At 35.7% G+C, this 19,511-nt stretch overlaps 2 protein-coding genes and 2 long non-coding RNA genes across 6 annotated transcripts in view; 1 reads left to right on the top strand and 3 right to left on the bottom strand.

Moving 5' to 3' along the window:
- LOC127877285 (uncharacterized) overlaps positions 1 to 19,511 on the top strand; it is a 263,690-nt gene that overhangs the window by 7,395 nt on the left and 236,784 nt on the right. The gene's annotated exons all lie outside the window — the stretch shown is intronic.
- Positions 731 to 2,221, bottom strand: LOC127877286 (uncharacterized). Its single transcript, XM_052422977.1, has 3 exons — positions 2,158 to 2,221; positions 1,714 to 1,809; positions 731 to 1,233 (listed from the first exon to the last, which is right to left on the bottom strand). Exons 1-3 carry the CDS (start codon positions 2,197 to 2,199, stop codon positions 994 to 996), a joined length of 378 nt encoding a protein of 125 aa, XP_052278937.1. The 5' UTR covers positions 2,200 to 2,221; the 3' UTR covers positions 731 to 993.
- LOC127877287 (uncharacterized) lies at positions 9,200 to 11,204 on the bottom strand. The gene is made up of 2 exons (XR_008048342.1): positions 10,791 to 11,204; positions 9,200 to 10,639 (listed from the first exon to the last, which is right to left on the bottom strand). It is a non-coding gene; the product is annotated as an uncharacterized LOC127877287 (long non-coding RNA).
- Positions 14,738 to 15,882, bottom strand: LOC127877289 (uncharacterized). The gene is made up of 3 exons (XR_008048344.1): positions 15,807 to 15,882; positions 15,273 to 15,366; positions 14,738 to 14,775 (listed from the first exon to the last, which is right to left on the bottom strand). It is a non-coding gene; the product is annotated as an uncharacterized LOC127877289 (long non-coding RNA).

Raw genomic sequence — 19,511 nt, forward strand, 5'->3', positions numbered from 1 at the left:
AAAGTAAAAACTGCTTATTTTGGAATATTATGAAACTTGTGTTAAAATAAAATACAAGCTCAAATATTAATAGAGTGTTGTGTTATTAATGAACTCAATGTAGTGGTTAAATTGTATACAGTCCTAACAGTTATTCTAATAGAACAATTGGAAAACCTCGCTACATTGAATGGAAATTAATGAAAAGTTAACCAAATATTGACGTTAAGTCAACGTTGTTTCAACGTTGATTCAACGTTATTTTCAACGTTGAAACAACGTTATTTTCAACGTTGAAACAACGTTGATTCAACATTGATATCGACGTTGATTTTAGGTTGATGCCTCAACGTTGTCTCAACTTTCAAAATCAAATGTAAATCCAACCAATTTTCAACGTTGAATCTGACGTTGATTCAACGTTGAATCAACGTTACTGTGTCTGCTGGGGTATTGTTACCAAACGGTGTCAACTTTTAGGTAAGACTCGGAGCGTTGCACCTAGTTTTGATCCATCTATAATATTTATACGTCTTAAACCCAATCGGTACGTATACGATTCCCAATTGGATTTTTTCACTTTTAGGTGATTGCTACATATAGTTGTCAAAGAATTGTGGAAGTATTATTTATTTGATGTCCTCCCTTTGAACTGTTTCTAAATAATACATACATGTATTTGCATGTAAATATTTTTACATGTACTATAAGAAGAGGACGCTCCGTCATCTGTATTTATAATAAAACGACAAAACATTTATACATGTAATTTACTGATCAAGTGGGGCAACAGCATGACGAAAAGAAATTAAAATGTGGTATTGAGTTTTTAAAACAAATGCTACAAAAGGTCAACGATGCTAGCGTTTTATGTTTGCAGTGCTATAAGTATATCCAGAATTAAGAACTTCACTGATATCCGAAATATTCATATGATTCAGAATTAGTTGCACTTTTGTCACAACTCAATATTTTTAAAATTAAACTGTAAGTTCTTATTACAATTGGCGTCATTTATGTTGTGCGCGAGTTATCTAGAGGTGGTATAGATTTCTTAGCGTTTTCTTCAGTAGGGGGAGTAACTGCAGCCTGGAGCGGCATGCCAGGTAATTTGGGTTCTCTCCCTTCCGCCGCTGCTTTCTCAATTTCTTTGATCATGGCCTCTTGTTTAGCGGATTGCTTATCCACAAACGTGAGCATGAGTCGCTGGTTGTATTTCACATACCTTCCAGCACACTGCTCGGCGCATTTATACTGAAGTGATAATTGTGCGTATTTATTAATTACAATTTACACCAGGCTAAAGTTATAGCAAACCAAAATGTTACTTAATTTTGTGACAACTATTTCCAAAGATATATTAATAGATCTTTGCTATTTCATTATAATTTTTTTTAATGTAAAGCAGTGCTCGTTTTAAGAATGCGTGAATAACTCATATTAAAAAGTGACCTTTAAAAGTCACTTCTGTTATTAATCAAGCCAGAAAGTTTTGTATCAATGTATTTACTATTAATGTTTTGTTGACAAAACAGCAGTACAAGTACAGCGGTTTAATAGCACAGTACTATTGCATGATTATTGTATGCAAATTAAAGTGATTTTTGTATTTTTTTTTCACAAATGAATACTGTTTACATATAACACATAATTTCAATTGCGCCTCCCTCCTACAGAAAAACTCCTAAAATTATAAATGCAAATTATAAATGTTATTTTATACTCTCTGCATACTTCATAATCAGAAAGGCTTCTGTTGTTGAAGTTTACAACACACTGCAAAAAGCATCGTTCTGTAAGCTTATTGTATAACTCCAAAAAGTCTTTCATCTGAAAGTAGAAAGAAAAATACATGATAATAAGTGTCCTAAATAAAGAATTCATCTTTTATATTTAATTATTTTTTACGAAATTACAGTACTGATATTATTAATTTTGCAATTTTCTTAATATTTCATGACAAGCCTTTAACTTGTAACAATGTATCAATTAAAATTTTCAAGCTCATTTTCAGCTTTACGAATGAGATCTATAACTTCTAACGAAAATGTATTTATTGGTACGAACATGCGATGTCACAAAACACATGTTATAAAGACATTTAAATGACGCAATAAACATACAGTTATCATTAGTCAAGTGTGAAATGCAGTTAAATACGGAATATTGACTACTTACATTCCGTGCATTCTGCTCCTCTACCATTGATATCTTATCCATTTTGACGCCGGTTGACTTTTGACATGGGGTGTCATTGTATTCAATATAGATATGACACAAATAACGGTACCAATAGATATTACACGTCAATCAAATGAGGATTGATACAATAAATATTGTTTACAAAGATATTGTATACGGATGAAGGATTCTTATTAAAAATCAGATATTATGATAAAATTAGTTACCATATGTATGCGTTTAAAAATTTAAATCTCAAGTTTTTAATCTATTACGGGAACTATTTTGCGTTTGCTTCAAACACGAGTCGAGAAGGCCACAGGTACAAACGGTCTATGGACGCTTAATTACCGGTTAACGTTAGCATAAGGATATGATTTCCGTTAGCGAATTTGTAAAAATATATAATAAATGTGTATAAATTATACTCAGACGTTAAACGTTTTTTTTCCGAGCGAGTATCATACGTTGTCAAGTATAAGGCGTGTGGAAGAGTGCGACGATACACTACGGAGCATGTAACAAATATGTGGTGCTATATTATTCGATAGCGCGCAATATTATTGTGAATAAATTCTACTGAGATATGCAACATTGTATTTCTTTGAGCGAGAGTCAACCTTTGTCAAGTTAAAGGTATGTGAAGGAGCTATACAATGCGCTTCAGAGCAAAAACAACACATGCGCCATGTCTATTTGGAGTTATATGTGCCGAAACCATGAATCGTGCACTTTTTGGAAATAATTGAACAGCGTTTATGGCAATATATGTGTATAAATTATACTAAAACGCGCAACGTTGTCTGTCCCCGAGCGGGTATAATCCATTGTCAAGTCTGAGGCATGTGATTGAGTGCAACAATACACAACGGGGCATAAGCAGAATATGTGCAACATCTTGTGGTGTTATATTTTCCGATAGCGCAATGTGCAATATCTAGTTGGAGTTACATGACCAACGATGTGCAACGATGTCTTACCCTCTGCCAGTATTTACCACTGTAAAGTTAAAGGCTTGTAAATAACTCACACAACACGCATCGGCGCAAAAACAACGCACGTGTAATATCTATTTGGAGTACTATTTTCAATTGCACGGGTGAAAGGCACAGAATGTGCATAATCTAGTTGGGATTTCCTGACCAGGGTGTATCGGACATATGCTAGGCGTGTGATTCCGTAAAATATTTCATTTCGGACCATTCACACCACCTGTGCTCTATCGGACTGGACTTGATTTTTTCCATAGTACAGAAAGTGCTATATCTATTTTGAGTTCTATTTATCCTCAAACGCGCAACGGTGTCTGTCCACGAGCGGGTACAAACAATCGTGCAGTCTGAGGCATGTGAATGAGTGCAACAATACGCTGCGGGGCATTAACAGAATATGGGCAACATCTTTTTGGTGTTATATGTTGCGATATATATATAGCGCGCAATGTGCAATATCTAGTTGGAATTACATAACCATGGTGCAAAAAGGCAATGCATATGTACATATTTTGCTTCGATGTCCAACGATGTCTTGCTCTCTGCCAGTATTTACCACTGTAAAGTTAAAGGCTTGTAAATAACTCACACAACACGCCTTGGCGCTAAAACAACGCACGTGTTATATCTATTTGGAGTACTATTTTCAATTGCACGGGTGAATGGCACAGAATGTGCATAATCTAGTTGGGATTTCCTGGCCAGGGTGTATCGGACATATGCTAGGCGTGTGATTCCGTAAAATATTTCATTTCGGACTATTAACATCACCTGTGCTCTATCGGATTGGACTTGATTGTTTCCATAGAACAGAAAGTGCTATATCTATTTTGAGTTCTATTTATCCTCAAACGCGCAACGGTGTCTGTCCACGAGCGGGTATAAACCATCGTGCAGTCTGAGGCATGTGAATGAGTGCAACAATACGCTGCGGGGCATTAACAGAATATGGGCAACATCTTTTTTGGTGTTATATGTTGCGGTATATATAGCGCGCAATGTGCAATATCTAGTTGGAATTACATAACCATGGTGCAAAGGCAATGCATATGTACACATTTTGCTTCGATGTCCAACGATGTCTTGCTCTCTGCCAGTATTTACCACTGTTAATTTAAAGGCTTGTAAATAACTCACACAACACGCCTCGGTGCAAAAACAACGCACGTGTTATATCTATTTGGAGTACTATTTTCAATTGCACGGGTGAAAGGCACAGAATGTGCATAATCTAGTTGGGATTTCCTGACCAGGGTGTATCGGACATATGCTAGGCGTGTGATTCCGTAAAATATTTCATTTCGGACCATTCACACCACCTGTGATCTATCGGATTGGACTTGATTTTTTCCATAGTACAGAAAGTGCTATATCTATTTTGAGTTCTATTTATCCTCAAACGCGCAACGGTGTCTGTCCACGAGCGGGTATAAACCATCATGCAGTCTGAGGCATGTGAATGAGTGCAACAATACGCTGCGGGGCATTAACAGAATATGGGCAACATCTTTTTGGTGTTATATGTTGCGATATATATAGCGCGCAATGTGCAATATCTAGTTGGAATTTCATAACCATGGTGCAAAGGCAATGCATATGTACATATTTTGCTTCGATGTCCAACGATGTCTTGCTCTCTGCCAGTATTTACCACTGTAAAGTTAAAGGCTTGTAAATAACTCACACAACACGCCTTGGCGCAAAAACAACGCACGTGTAATATCTATTTGGAGTACTATTTTCAATTGCGCGGGTGAATGGCACAGAATGTGCATAATCTAGTTGGGATTTCCTGACCAGGGTGTTCGGACATATGCTAGGCGTGTGATTCCGTAAAATATTTCATTTCGGACCATTCACATCACCTGTGCTCTACCGGATTGGACTTGATTGTTTCCATAGTACAGAAAGTGCTATATCTATTTTGAGTTCTATTTATCCTCAAACGCGCAACGGTGTCTGTCCACGAGCGGGTATAAACCATCGTGCAGTCTGAGGCATGTGAATAAGTGCAACAATACGCTGCGGGGCATTAACAGAATATGGGCAACATCTTTTTTGGTGTTATATGCTGCGGTATATATAGCGCGCAATGTGCAATATCTAGTTGGAATTACATGACCATGGTGCAAAGGCAATGCATATGTACACATTTTGCTTCGATGTCCAACGATGTCTTGCTCTCTGCCAGTATTTACCACTGTTAATTTAAAGGCTTGTAAATAACTCACACAACACGCCTCGGTGAAAAAACAACGCACGTGTTATATCTATTTGGAGTACTATTTTCAATTGCACGGGTGAATGGCAAAGGATGTGCATAATCTAGTTGGGATTTCCTGACCAGGGTGTATCGGACATATGCTAGGCGTGTGATTCCGTAAAATATTTCATTTCGGACCATTCACCTGTGCTCTATCGGATTGGACTTGATTTTTTCCATTGTACAGACAGTGCTATATCTATTTTGAGTTCTATTTATCCTCAAACGCGCAACGGTGTCTGTCCACGAGCGGGTATAAACCATCATGCAGTCTGAGGCATGTGAATGAGTGCAGCAATACGCTGCGGGGCATTAACAGAATATGGGCAACATCTTTTTGGTGTTATATGTTGCGATATCTATAGCGCGCAATGTGCAATATCTAGTTGGAATTACATAACCATGGTGCAAAGGCAATGCATATGTACATATTTTGCTTCGATGTCCAACGATGTCTTGCTCTCTGCCAGTAGTTACCACTGTAAAGTTAAAGGCTTGTAAATAACTCACACAACACGCCTTGGCGCAAAAACAACGCACGTGTAATATCTATTTGGAGTACTATTTTCAATTGCGCGGGTGAATGGCACAGAATGTGCATAATCTAGTTGGGATTTCCTGACCAGGGTGTATCGGACATATGCTAGGCGTGTGATTCCGTAAAATATTTCATTTCGGACCATTCACACCACCTGTGCTCTATCGGATTGGACTTGATTGTTTCCATAGTACAGAAAGTGCTATATCTATTTTGAGTTCTATTTATCCTCAAACGCGCAACGGTGTCTGTCCACGAGCGGGTACAAACAATCGTGCAGTCTGAGGCATGTGAATAAGTGCAACAATACGCTGCGGGGCATTAACAGAATATGGGCAACATCTTTTTTGGTGTTATATGTTGCGGTATATGTAGCGCGCAATGTGCAATATCTAGTTGGAATTACATGACCATGGTGCAAAGGCAATGCATATGTACACATTTTGCTTCGATGTCCAACGATGTCTTGCTCTCTGCCAGTATTTACCACTGTTAATTTAAAGGCTTGTAAATAACTCACATAACACGCCTCGGTGCAAAAACAACGCACGTGTTATATCTATTTGGAGTACTATTTTCAATTGCACGGGTGAATGGCACAGAATGTGCATAATCTAGTTGGGATTTCCTGGCCAGGGTGTATCGGACATATGCTAGGCGTGTGATTCCGTAAAATATTTCATTTCGGACCATTCACACCACCTGTGCTCTACCGGATTGGACTTGATTGTTTCCATAGTACAGAAAGTGCTATATCTATTTTGAGTTCTATTTATCCTCAAACGCGCAACGGTGTCTGTCCACGAGCGAGTATAAACCATCGTGCAGTCTGAGGCATGTGAATGAGTGCAACAATACGCTGCGGGGCATTAACAGAAAATGGGCAACATCTTTTTGGTGTTATGGATACTATGAAACTCTTATTACAGAGTTGGTGGGTGGCTGACCTGTGATATGATGCGTCTCTCTGTTCCATTTCCGGCCTCTCCTGCACTTGGTGCGAACACCGAGTTATCCATGACAGGGTCACTGAATAACACGGAATGAGCACCATGGATAGCGTCACTCACTTTGCAATTAACACTGCCTATTTCACTCACTACACTCTTTGTTGACTCATTCGACCCACCAGAAATACCCTTGTTTTTGGCAATACCCTTGTTTTTGGCAGCTATCTTCTGTTCATTTTTAGTTGGTCGCGTTAGCGGCTGAATGAATTTACAGACCATGTTTTGCAATCAGTATGTGCTTGGAAGCCTAAGCTACGCTAACGCTAAGAAGCGCAACTCACTATGCTAGGAACGATTACCGCTGCCTATCTGCACTGCAGACGACATATGCTAAGGAGCGTCTGTTCTACTAAACTGCAGTGACTGTATTTACCAGCTTGTAAGATGTAATTGGCCAGTCTTGTGGTTATCATTGAAATCTGTACATATCGGCTGCTTTCAGGGAAAACGGTGCTTAATGCATGTAAAACAAGATTAGCCTGTGCACACTGATGAGCCTGTGGAAAGCGCACAAGCTAATCAAGGACGACAACAGCGAACTATTTCAGTGCCTTCGGCGCTTTGATTTGGTCCATTGCTACTACTAGAGTTGTTACTACTGTTTTTACGTTTTTGTGCTTTTTCCATGGACTGTTCTGTAAAATAAGCTGATAATTGCAATACGCTTGTTTGAATCTAGAGGTGTGTAAGTGTAAAAATTATACGCAATGTGCGACGTTGCCTCTCCCAGGGCGAGTATGATGATTCGTGAATGAGTGCGATCAGAAAATACAACATATCACAATTAATTACATTAAGATGAAAAAAAAACGATACACGGATGCCTGGCACCGCAACATAAGTAATTTGAAAATCAAGTTAAGAATGACGATATCACTGCGTGAACCAAAAACATTGTAATAACTTTTTTTCATTGAATTGTCAACGTTATAAAAATACTTTTTTTATCTTGATATCAGCACCTCGATTATCACATGCGACACACAATACTACTGTGGTTGTTATTTATATCAAGGAGCATTAAAATACGACCATGTATAGCGACGCTATATGGTGAACAAAAACCACTTTGATGATGACATTTAATTTTACATCGATTTTTGTCAAAGTTCAAAAGCAACGTTTATCTGTATCATCATGCGTCTTTCACGAGACATATTATTCACGTGTGGGTATTACTCTCGCCAAGTATTATTAAAATCCCGACCATGTATGGTGTTTTTTTGCGGACATGAACCCCGGTGTTGATTCGGACTTATTAGTTATGTTTGTCACAGTGCAAAAACACCATTGGACCTTGATCTTCAGGACTTGACAGAACAGAACAGAACAGTTAATGGAGTAAATCAAGGCCTCCGGCCCATAATACATAGCATAATGACATAATGCAATACAATTTAAGAGTTGTGCCCATGATATATAACACAATAACATCAAAATTAATTATAGTTTCAAAAGTTGTGTAATTTTAAATTTCAAAAGTCGAATGGCAGGCTTGTCGGATCACCTCAGACATAAGACCCGTTTTCGCAATACGTGGCTCAGTTTTAAAAGCACGCCCAATAACATGACAACAGTATTGGTATAAATGAAAAAGAAATGTCTTGATAACAATTACAAAGATTATGAAATAAAAGAAGACATCAGCATTACGAGTCTTTTACGCGACAACCATTTATATTGTGTATAGTGAAGTTATTTAGCGTTCACGAACAACTGAAAAACTTAGAATTTTTTATTGTTTTTTGTGAAAGTTCAATAGCACCGTTTGAGCTTCACATCAGCACCTTGAGCCTTTTGCGCATCACATCATACTTGTGGCTATTAGTTATGACAAGTATTATAAAAATCCAAACATTAGCAAAGTTATTTAGTGGAAACAAAACACTGTGATGATCACATTGTTACATTGTTTTTTTTTTGTCAAAGTTCCAAAGCACCTTTTTACCTTGACCTTGACATCAGCATCTCGAGTCTTTCACGTGACATATCAAACAACATGTATTGTGTTTTTTTCTTATGCCAATTGTCATTAAAATGGACCATGCACGGCAAAATGATTTATTGGACACCAAACACTGGTATTTACATTGATTATTGTCAAAGTTATATAGCACCGTTTGACCTTGACATCTGGCTGTTGAGTATTTCACATATACTCTTGTGGTTAATACTCATGCCAAGTAATATTTTAATCCGACCATACATAGCAAAATAATTGAGCGGTCACGAAACCTTTGCATTTTTTAGAACATAGTTTATTAAACAATCCATCCAGAAAGCCAAAAGCCCAAGTGGACAAATCAAGCATACATGATACAGTGTTTCCACAATACACAGTTTATGTTTATACAAAATAAAGTTATGCAAAGAAATAAAATCGTTTGGTTACAACGGTGCATACATGAATTATTATACATTATGAGTTATTATACATTACACTAGAACATAAATAATTATCGAAAGTATACATGTAATTAAATATATCCTAAGTGCGTCAGAGTGTATGAGGCTAATAAACTCAATTTAATGCAATATAAAAACAAGGGCTGTTTGTAAAACATGCATGCCCCCCATATGGACTGTCCGTTGTAGTGGCAGCCATTGTGTGTATATGATTTTTGTCACTGTGACCTTGACCTTTGACCTTGTGACCTAAAAATCAATAGGGGTCATCTGCGAGTAAAGATCAATGTTCCTATGAAGTTTCATGATCCTAGGCCCAAGCGTTATTGAGTTATCATCCGGAAACCACCTGGTGTACGGACCGACCGACCAACAGACCGACCGACATGAGCAAAGCAATATACCCCCTCTTCTTCGAAGAGGGGCATAAATATAGGTATAATTATATTAATAACCATTGATAGTATATATGTAATTGAATAGGTCGTATTACATCATTTGTAATGGAGCTTAATTATGACAACAAAATATCAAATAAGCATATTGTACATATATTGGGTCTTCACATGACAATTGTCACAATAATAACACGTTTTACTTACCCCGCGTAACAAATTTCGTTTCACGTGATAGCAAACAGTATTTAACTAAATATCAATTATGCTTTTTTCATGCTTGTATCAATTTCATAAGAATTAGCCCTTGCTTGCTACCTTTGCGAAACAAAAATATAGGCAGCTCAAAGGCTCTGCACATAGTACAATATATTATTTAATGAAACTGATATTATGACATTATGAAAAGGTGTCTGTAGTTAAACAAACACGAGAAACAAAATGTTTTAACTGGTTGCGTTTGATATTAAAAACAAGCATTTCATAAACCATAAACAGACCACCTACGCAATAAAAAATGTAGATGGTCAAAAGGTCATGTAATATGCTCTATGAAAATATAGATGTTACAAGTACAGTATTTAATGTGACATAATAGTTGTAAATCAGTGCATAACAGTTCTAAAAATGCAGCCATATTGTCGTAGAATACATCTAGGAACAGACACGATACTATAATATAACCTTCATTAAAAAGATAATAATGGCAATTGATTAAATACATTCAAACACAGTTTTGACAGTCCATTAAAGGCGACCGTTAAAACACAAAGACAGATTAAACAAGATGCGTTTGTGAAACACAATGTCCCCCTATATGATGTTTGACCTTGTAGGATGACCTTGACCTTGTGAAGGATGACCTTGACCTTGACCTTCACCACTCAAAATGTGCAGCTCCACGAGATACACATGCATGCCAAATATCAAGTTGCTATCTTCAATATTGCAAAAGTATTCATAAAATAAGCGATTTGGGCCACATATATTTGACCTCTGACCTTCAAGGATGACCTTGACCTCGACCTTTCACCACTCAAAATGTGCAGCTCCATGAGATGCACATGCATGCCAAATATCAAGTTGCTATCTTCAATATTGCAAAAGTATTTATAAAATAAGCGATTTGGGCCACATATATTTGTCCTCTGACCTTGAAGGATGACCTTGACCTTTCACCACTCAAAATGTGCAGCTTCATGAGATACACATGCATGCCAAATATGAAGTTGCTATCTTCAATATAGTTAAAGTTATTGCAAAATAATAAAGTTGGCGCAAACAGACAGACAGACAGACCAACAGACCAACAGACAGGGCAAATACAATATGTCCCCCACTACTATAGTGGGGGACATAAAAACACGTGAATAAAAACACGTTACATATGCGGAACTATCCCAACAATTAATATGCAGTACATAATAAATGCAATTAAAGTTACAAAGATATATACCTTACTTTACAGTTTCTAGTGTTAAACAAAAACAATAATGCAAATGCTTGAATATAGTAAGTGGATTAAGCAGACATGTTATAAAATAGTTATGAATGAACTTTACAGATAATTGAACAAAACTTGTTTTAAATCACATGATAACAGTGTATATTGCTTTTCACTCGCGTTATAACCGTTAAGGTGAAACCTTAATTGTATTTTGAAGGAGCATAGAATATAACAGTGTGCATCCAAACCACATAAAATTTAAGTAGCAACGGCACTATTACAAATTATAGTTGAAAGTGTATGTGAATTAAAATATAACATAATTCTAATTTCGAAATATAACAATAATTATACTTTGTAATATACACAACTATACAACCATTGTTTCATTTAACTGTCATTAATAACAGATACTTACAAATGTTATATGTAAGAGTTTTCAATATACCTAATATGTCAGACTGCCTATTTGGAACACAAAAATAGAATCACACATAATAAAATGTAGTATTTAATTGAATCTCTGTACAAACGAGACAGTAACATGTCATGTCCAAAAGAAATAGAGCATCAGTTACAACCTTTAAAAAGAACAGATATCATTCTACCCAGATACATTCTTAGACATTATTACTACTGAAAATATTAAGAAATAGATATAAACAAGAGCAACTCGCCTTGCGGGTTGCAGACCGCTCATCTATTTTCTTTTTAAAGGTGAAGGGACTCTCATTTCAATCACAAAGGAGGGAGGGGTGGAGTGGAAGAGGGGTGTATATCATGGGAATGTGGACATTTATGACATTATTTTCAAAAAAAGGGGAAAAAAAAATGCGAAAAAAAAATAAAATCGGGGGGGGGGGGGGAGGGGGAGGGGGTTTAACCATTAAAATAAAATGAAATTTTGGGTGGAGGTGGGGTGGTATAGTGTGAGGGTGTGGTGGTCAATTCGGGTAGGGGGGGGGATTCAAGGTAAAATTCAACTTGCCAGGTACAGTCACCTCATGATAGCATGAAAGTATTTGAAGTTTGAAAGCAATAGCCTTGATAGTTAAGAAGTAAAGTGGATCGAAACACAAAATTTAACCATATATTCAAAGTTACTAAGTCAAAAAAGGGCCATAATTCCATAAAAATGACAACCAGAGTTATGCAACTTGTCCTTTTACTGTACCCTTATGATAGTTTGCAAGTGTTCCAAGTATGAAAGCAATATCTATGATACTTTAGGGGTTAAGTGGACCAAAACACAAAACTTAACCAAATTTTCAATTTTCTAAGTATAAAGGGCCCATAATTCTGCCCAAATGCCAGTTAGAGTTACATAACTTTGCCTGCACAGTCCCCTTATGATAGTTAGTAAGTGTTGCAAGTATGAAAGCAATAGCTTTGATACTTACGGAATAAAATGGACCTAAACACAAAACTTAACCAAAATTTTCAATTTTCTAAGTATAAAAAGGGCACATAATTCTGTCAAAATGCACGCCAGAGTTATCTAACTTTGCCTGCCAGTCCCCTCATGATAGTAAGTAAGTGTTCCAAGTTTGAATGCAATAGCATTGATACTTTCTGAGAAAAGTGGACCTAAACGCAAAACTTAACCAAAATTTTCAATTTTCTAAGTATAAAAAGGGCACATAATTCTGTCAAATTGCACGCCAGAGTTATCTAACTTTGCCTGCCCAGTCCTCTCATGGTGGTAAGTAAGTGTACCAAGTTTGAATGCAATAGCATTGATACTTTCTGAGAAAAGTGGACCTAAACGCAAAACTTAACCGGACGCCAACGCCGACGCAAAGGTGATGACAATAGCTCATAATTTTTTTTCAAAAAATAGATGAGCTAAAAATAATTATCACAAGGGAAGAACATATGAAGTTGATTTAATAGTAACCATATCATGCCTATTTGAAACAAAACAAGGAAAACAATTGTCAGAAAAACCAGTTGTCAATTACAAAAAAGTATGATAAAAGGTGATATGGGATTTACAATTAATATTTAATTAAAACAACGCCGTCAGAGATGGGTGAAGCTCCCCAAAGTTTTTTGGTCACAATATTGCACTATATATTCAGATAAAGGAAACATCTTGAGTGGCATAACTTTGGACAAAATATAGGATGGATGGTTTAGCAACTTAACAATTTCAAAGGGCCCATAAGTCTCTAAATAAAATCATCTAACCAGAACCCACAAATAACACGCGCATCTCTTCAAGGCAGTTAAGCTTCCCCATAAACTTCCATTGAATTCAAGTCATTAGTTGGGGATAATAGCCCAGACAAGAATTGCACTATATGTACAGTATATGAAAATTTCAAAGGGCCATAACCTGTGAAAAATCATCCGACCATACTTGCTGAGAAATATGCACATGTCCTGTTGGTAGTGAAGCTTCCCATAAAGTTTCATTCAATTGCAGACATTAGTTGCTGAGAAATAGCCCGAACAAGAATGCACAATATGTACAGTAAATGGAAAATTTCAAAGGGCCATAACTCTGTGAAAAATCATCCGACCATAACTGGCTAATAACATGCACATCTCCTCTTGGTAGTGAAGCTTCCCATAAAGTTTCATTGAATTCCCGTAATAAGTTACTGAGAAAAAGCTCAGACAAGAATTTTTTAGAGGAGCATAAAAATGATTCAAATATGAAATTTGCTTTGTGTTATATACCTCATTATAAACTTCCTATTTTAAAAACAAATCAATAGGCAACCGTGAGGCAAACACGAAGGTATTATAAAATGACAGCATATTTTTTATTGAAGTTTCTCTCTGTGAAGACACAGACTATGAATTATTGCATATGGTTTCTTAGTCTGATTTTTGTTATCCCTGAATTATTAAAAAAACACATTTAGTTTCTGATCACCTTTGAATAAGATGCATTTTTAATTTGAGAAGACATGCTTCGCACAATTATAAGGCAACTTTTAAACAAATGCAAAGCACAAGATACACGTCGTTATAAACTTGTGTGTTTAAATTGTAACACTCTGGTCAAACTTTATGTTCAACATAATTATTTATCAATTTTACAAGTCTAAACTAAGGTTTTTTTGTTATAAAAGCAAATGTAAAGAATGCTTCATTAATTTGTAATGCATGAAGACTAGTTTCTCATGAATATCACATATACCTAAAGCTAAACCGTATAGGGAAGAAATAATTATCTTTTGACAACTTCAAATTCGAATAAATGACAATTGAATGTTATTAAACAATGTTTCTGAAACAAGTTATGTATTAATTTTAAAACAATTTGCAAAGAGATATCATATTAATTCATCAATTTTACCAAAAAAAAATACCTTGACAACAAACAACACTTACAATCAGTGTGTAGCTCCTTGAGATGCACATGCATGCTATATATGAAGTTGCTACCTTTAATATTGCAAAAGTTATTGCAAATGTTAAGGTTTGCACAAACAAACAAACCAACAGACAGGGCATTATTAAATTAATTAAATAAATTGTATTTTTTTAAAGAAAATTGTGCTTCCAATGCGGATGCATATTTCCTCATCAACTGTGTCCGCTTTGACTCACCTGAAAAATATATAAAGATGCATATTAAATATTGGATCTGTCATCTTTACACATATACTCTAAGCTGGTTTTCTTAAAGTTTCTAAGATAATTCTTAAACAAATTGTTCTAAGATTAAAGTTTTAATTTACTCTTCTTTTCATGAATCTTCAACCAATATGAAATTCAAAATCCATGCATATTTGTATGATTGTTTCAAATGATCATGATATACTCATATTTACTTCCTTTATTTACTAAGGACTTATAGAAAAGCAAGAATTGAAATTACCATAACACAGATGAAATATTTGTTATCAAGGACACGTTTTTAACAGTAACTCTTATTGCTGTTGCTTCGCGATTGTAAATCATTGAGTCTTACTGACTAGACAGTGTCTCAAGCCCTTTTCAATCTAAGTATGCTGCCTAAGATAGTTCACTGCTCTTTGCTCGGATAACTTTTTCTGCATTTTTGGATATATTTATGTTTACAATTAATTCACATAAAGAGGTACCCTGGCTGTTGCTACATGATCGACCACTGGGTCAGTGTCTCCCCCCTTCCAACTCCATGGCAGAGGCAGGGTTGTTTGCCAGCTGGTCCGAGTTCTGCAAAATGATCATGATGAACTCATATTTACTTCTTTTATGTTCTTGTATTCTTATTTTCTCTACCGTAAATGACAGCTGCAATCTCATTCCTAATGTGCTTATTCACTCATGTTATCCTAGTATTTTAATGTAGTAGATGGAATATCATGTGAATGGATCTTAAATGAGAAAGGACTTATAGAAAAGAAAGAATTGAAATTACCATAATACCCATAAAAGATTTGAAAGCAATAGCACACTTTTAACAGTCACTCTGATTCCTTTTGCTTCGCGATTGTATAATCAATTGTGTCTTACTGACTAGACAGTGTTTTCTCAAGCCATTTTCAATCTAAGTCACCTGCTGCCTAAAATAGTTCACTGCTCTTTGATCGGATAACTTTTTCTGCATTTTTGGATATATTTATGTTTACAATTAGTTCACATAAATAGAGTACCCTAGTTGTTGCCACATGATCGACTACTGGGTCAGTGTCTCGCCCTTCCAACTCCATGGCAGAGGCAGGGGTGTTTTGCGAGCTGGTCCGAGTTCTGCAAAATGATCAGGATATACTCATATTTACTTCCTTTATGTTTTTGTATTCTCATTTTCTCTACCATAAATGACAGCTGCAATCTCATTACTCCTGTGATTATTCACTTATGTTTCCTAATATTTTAATGTTGGAGATGAAATATCATGTGAATGGGAAATCAGATCAGAAAGGAATTATAGAAAAGCAACAACAGAAATTATCCTAACTTTGAGTAAAGATTTGTTAGCAAAGGCACGTTTTTAACAGTGACTCTTATTGCTTTTGCTAAGAGATTGTATAATCAAGTGTTTCTTACTGACTAGACAGTGTTTCCTCAAACCCTTTCCATTCTGAGTCCTTTGCCTAAGATATTCCACTGCTCTTTCATCGGATAACTTTTTCTGCATTTTTTAAACATATTTATTTTTAATAACTAATTCACATCAATATAGTAAGGTGGCTGTTACCTCATGTTCGACTGATGGGCTACTTGCTATCTCTTCTAGATGACCTTCAATGAATTCTAGAAAAGTAAGTTAACATTTGAATAAATAAATATGCTTTAAAAGTATTTGCAGCAATTAAGTTAGTCATTCATGTGTCCAAACATTTTATTCTATGGCTTTTCAAACAAGGCATGCAAACAAGGGCTGTTTTGTAAAACACGCATGCCCCTCGAATGGGCTGTCAGTTATAGTGGCAGCCATTGTGTGAATATGTTAGAAACTATTTTAATGCTTCAGGTCAATGTGACCTTGACCTAGTGACCTGAAAATCAATAGGGGTTATCTGCCAATCATGATCAATGTACCTATGAAGTTACATGATCCTTGCCTAAGCATTCTTGAGTTATCATCCGGAAACAATTTTACTGTTTCTAGTCAATGTGACCTTGACCTTTGAAGAAGTGACCTGAAAATCAATAGGGGACATGTGCCAGTCATAATCATTGTACCAATAATGTATCATGATCCTAGGTTTACGCGTTATTGAGTTAACATCCGGAAACCATTTGGTGGACGGACCGACCGACAGACCTACATGCGCAAAACAGTATAACCCCTGGGGGCATCCAAAGTGCAATATAAATTCATTTACATATACATGTTCACACTGTACATGCAAACCAGCAGATTCTGTAGTGTGTGAGTTCCAATTCCACAGGGACAGTATTGGAATTTTGTGTGTGTGTTTCATTTCTTTGACTTAACAATTTCATCAATTATCATAAGTGCATAGCAAAACACTTTAGTAAATTTTAGTCTTGACTCTTGATGATTTACATTCTACTTCATTTTTTAGTTAAAGTGCCCTGGGGATTTTTTTTAATACTTATTCAAAACCTATCTTACAGGATTATTATTATAATGGGGTATCATTTTAAATAAATCATTAAAGCGGTATATACGATTTTTATATGTGCTGAATTGTAAAATATTGATACAAATATGTTATAATAACACACAATATGTAAGAAAAATGATACATTTAAGAAGACGAATAGTAGTAGAAGAATTAGTAGTAGTAGTTAGTAGTAGTTTAGTAGTAGTAGTGTAGTAGACAGTAGTAGTAGTAGTAGTAGTAGTAGTAGTAGGGTAACAGTAGTAGTAGTGGTAGTAGTAGTATAGAAGGGTTGTGTGGTGTGTAGGATGGTAGGTAGTAGTAGTCGTAGTAGTAGTAGTAGTGTAGTAGTAAGTAGCAGTAGCAGTAGCAGAAGCAGTAGCAGCATTACAAGCACCAATCTTAAGAATGATCAATGGGAAAAGGTAACCTACACTGGCAGTAAATATGGGGCTCATTTACAGGTCAGATTTGGAATCTCTGCTGTAAAATGAGATTTTAATGAATTAAAGGGAGGTAAATCTGTAATAAAAAGAACATGCATAAACCGTAGTTGTTTCCTTGTTTGAACCATGCTAATCTTACAAGTTTGGAAATAATTGGATGAAAAATTTGGACTTTATTGCATAAACAACCACACCCATTTTCTCAATTCAAGGGAGGTAATTCTGTACTTCATGGACCAATAATGCTCATTTTTTGTAGGGTTCGTGTCCTCATCGATATAAAGACACTGTGCAAAATTTGGAAAGGATCGGACAAAAAATGTGGAAGATTTTTAAAGTTTTCACAAAATAGGCAAAAACGATAAACATGCAAAGTTCAACGAGCTCCTGCGGCCATGTTTTTTGACGAATCAAATTTCTTTGAACAACTTTTTCAAGGGAGCCTTCAAAGGTCATCCATGTGAAATTTTTTGAAAATTTGATGGTTTTCTAGCGGTTTTCTGACAAGAAGATTTTTAAGGTTTTTACCATATATGGTCATTGCGGCCATCTTGGTTATGTGATCAATTTTTTTTTTTAACAATTCTTTTGTCCCATGACCTAGGGATGCTCCACATGAAATTTAGTTGAAATTGGCTCAATGGTGTAGTAGAAGAAGATGTTACAAATTGTTTACAGACAGACAGACGGACGGACGGACGCCGGACGCTGAGTGATCACAATAGCTCACCTCGAGCTATCGCTCAGGTGAGCTAATAAAAAATATAATCATATTGCAATGATTTGTTTCTTATTTGTAAAGCCATTTTCTATCATTTTCCTTATTGAACATTTTTTTTTCATAATCCAGTAAAAAAGCAATGGAAAGTAATTCACTTAAGAAAGCATAAAGAACTTTTCTGGATAAAAAACCACTGGTAGTTATAATAACGGTTTGCTTTTCTTTGGTTTTAATCAAAAAAACATATAAAACATATATATCATTTTGGTGGAAAAGTGATAAATGATAAAATGGTGGAAAAGTGATAAATGATAAAATATATACAGTGTTTCGTTTTTGTTGGAAATAAAATTATTTACCCCCTTCAGAAAGCAGTCTTCTGGCTATTTGTCTCCGTTCTTCTAGTAGTTGTGTTTTTGCTGAGCACAAACTCTAGGGATTGTTCTGCAGGTAGCATTCTGCTGCTTACTAAGTTGTTATATCATTATATTTACTGAGAGGTAGCATTGGGCAGAAAAAACACACTGTTTCTTCAACCAATTAAGTGGGTTGAAAATTAATTTACCAAGGCAATCCCAAGTAATACTTAGGCACGCACAACATTTTATGAACAAACTATTTAATTACAAGTTTCATGTAGTTCCATACAATAGTTACTGAGCACAGCTATGGAAAGCAAAAAAAAGTTATGAAATTCCTTACTTTCAATCAATGAAGAGGATACTATGGCTTTACCAAGTTGATGCATATCCTAACGTTCAATCAATGAAAGGATAAACTATTGCTTTACAAGTTTGATGCAGATTCCCTTAATTTCAATCAATGAAGAGGATAACTATGGCTTTACCAAGTTGATGCAGATTCCTTACTTTCAATCAATGAAGAGGATACTATGGCTTTACCAAGTTGATCAGTTCCTTCCTTACTTTCACTTTCATCAATGAAGAGGATACTATGGCTTACCAAGTTTGATGCAGATAAATTGATGCGTGTACCAATGCAACATGATAATAGAAAATATTTTAAGGTTCATTACAAGAAAAAGGTTAAGAAACAGTGTGGACAGAAAAAGTGTCACAGATGGACAAAAAGACAAACAACGCTTAAAGAAAAAAAGTC

The sequence above is a fragment of the Dreissena polymorpha genome, chromosome 4 (genome assembly GCF_020536995.1).
Source record: "Dreissena polymorpha isolate Duluth1 chromosome 4, UMN_Dpol_1.0, whole genome shotgun sequence".
Lineage (NCBI taxonomy): Eukaryota > Metazoa > Mollusca > Bivalvia > Myida > Dreissenidae > Dreissena > Dreissena polymorpha.

Excerpts from the sequence above, each read along its gene's own strand:
- LOC127877286 (XM_052422977.1), bottom strand. The coding sequence starts at position 2,199 with ATGGATAAGATATCAATGGTAGAGGAGCAGAATGCACGGAAT. Across the intron at positions 1,810-2,157 it reads AGGAGCAGAATGCACGGAAT|ATGAAAGACTTTTTGGAGTT; the intron begins GTAAGTAGTCAA and ends TTCTACTTTCAG. Across the intron at positions 1,234-1,713 it reads GAAGCCTTTCTGATTATGAA|TATAAATGCGCCGAGCAGTG; the intron begins GTATGCAGAGAG and ends TTATCACTTCAG.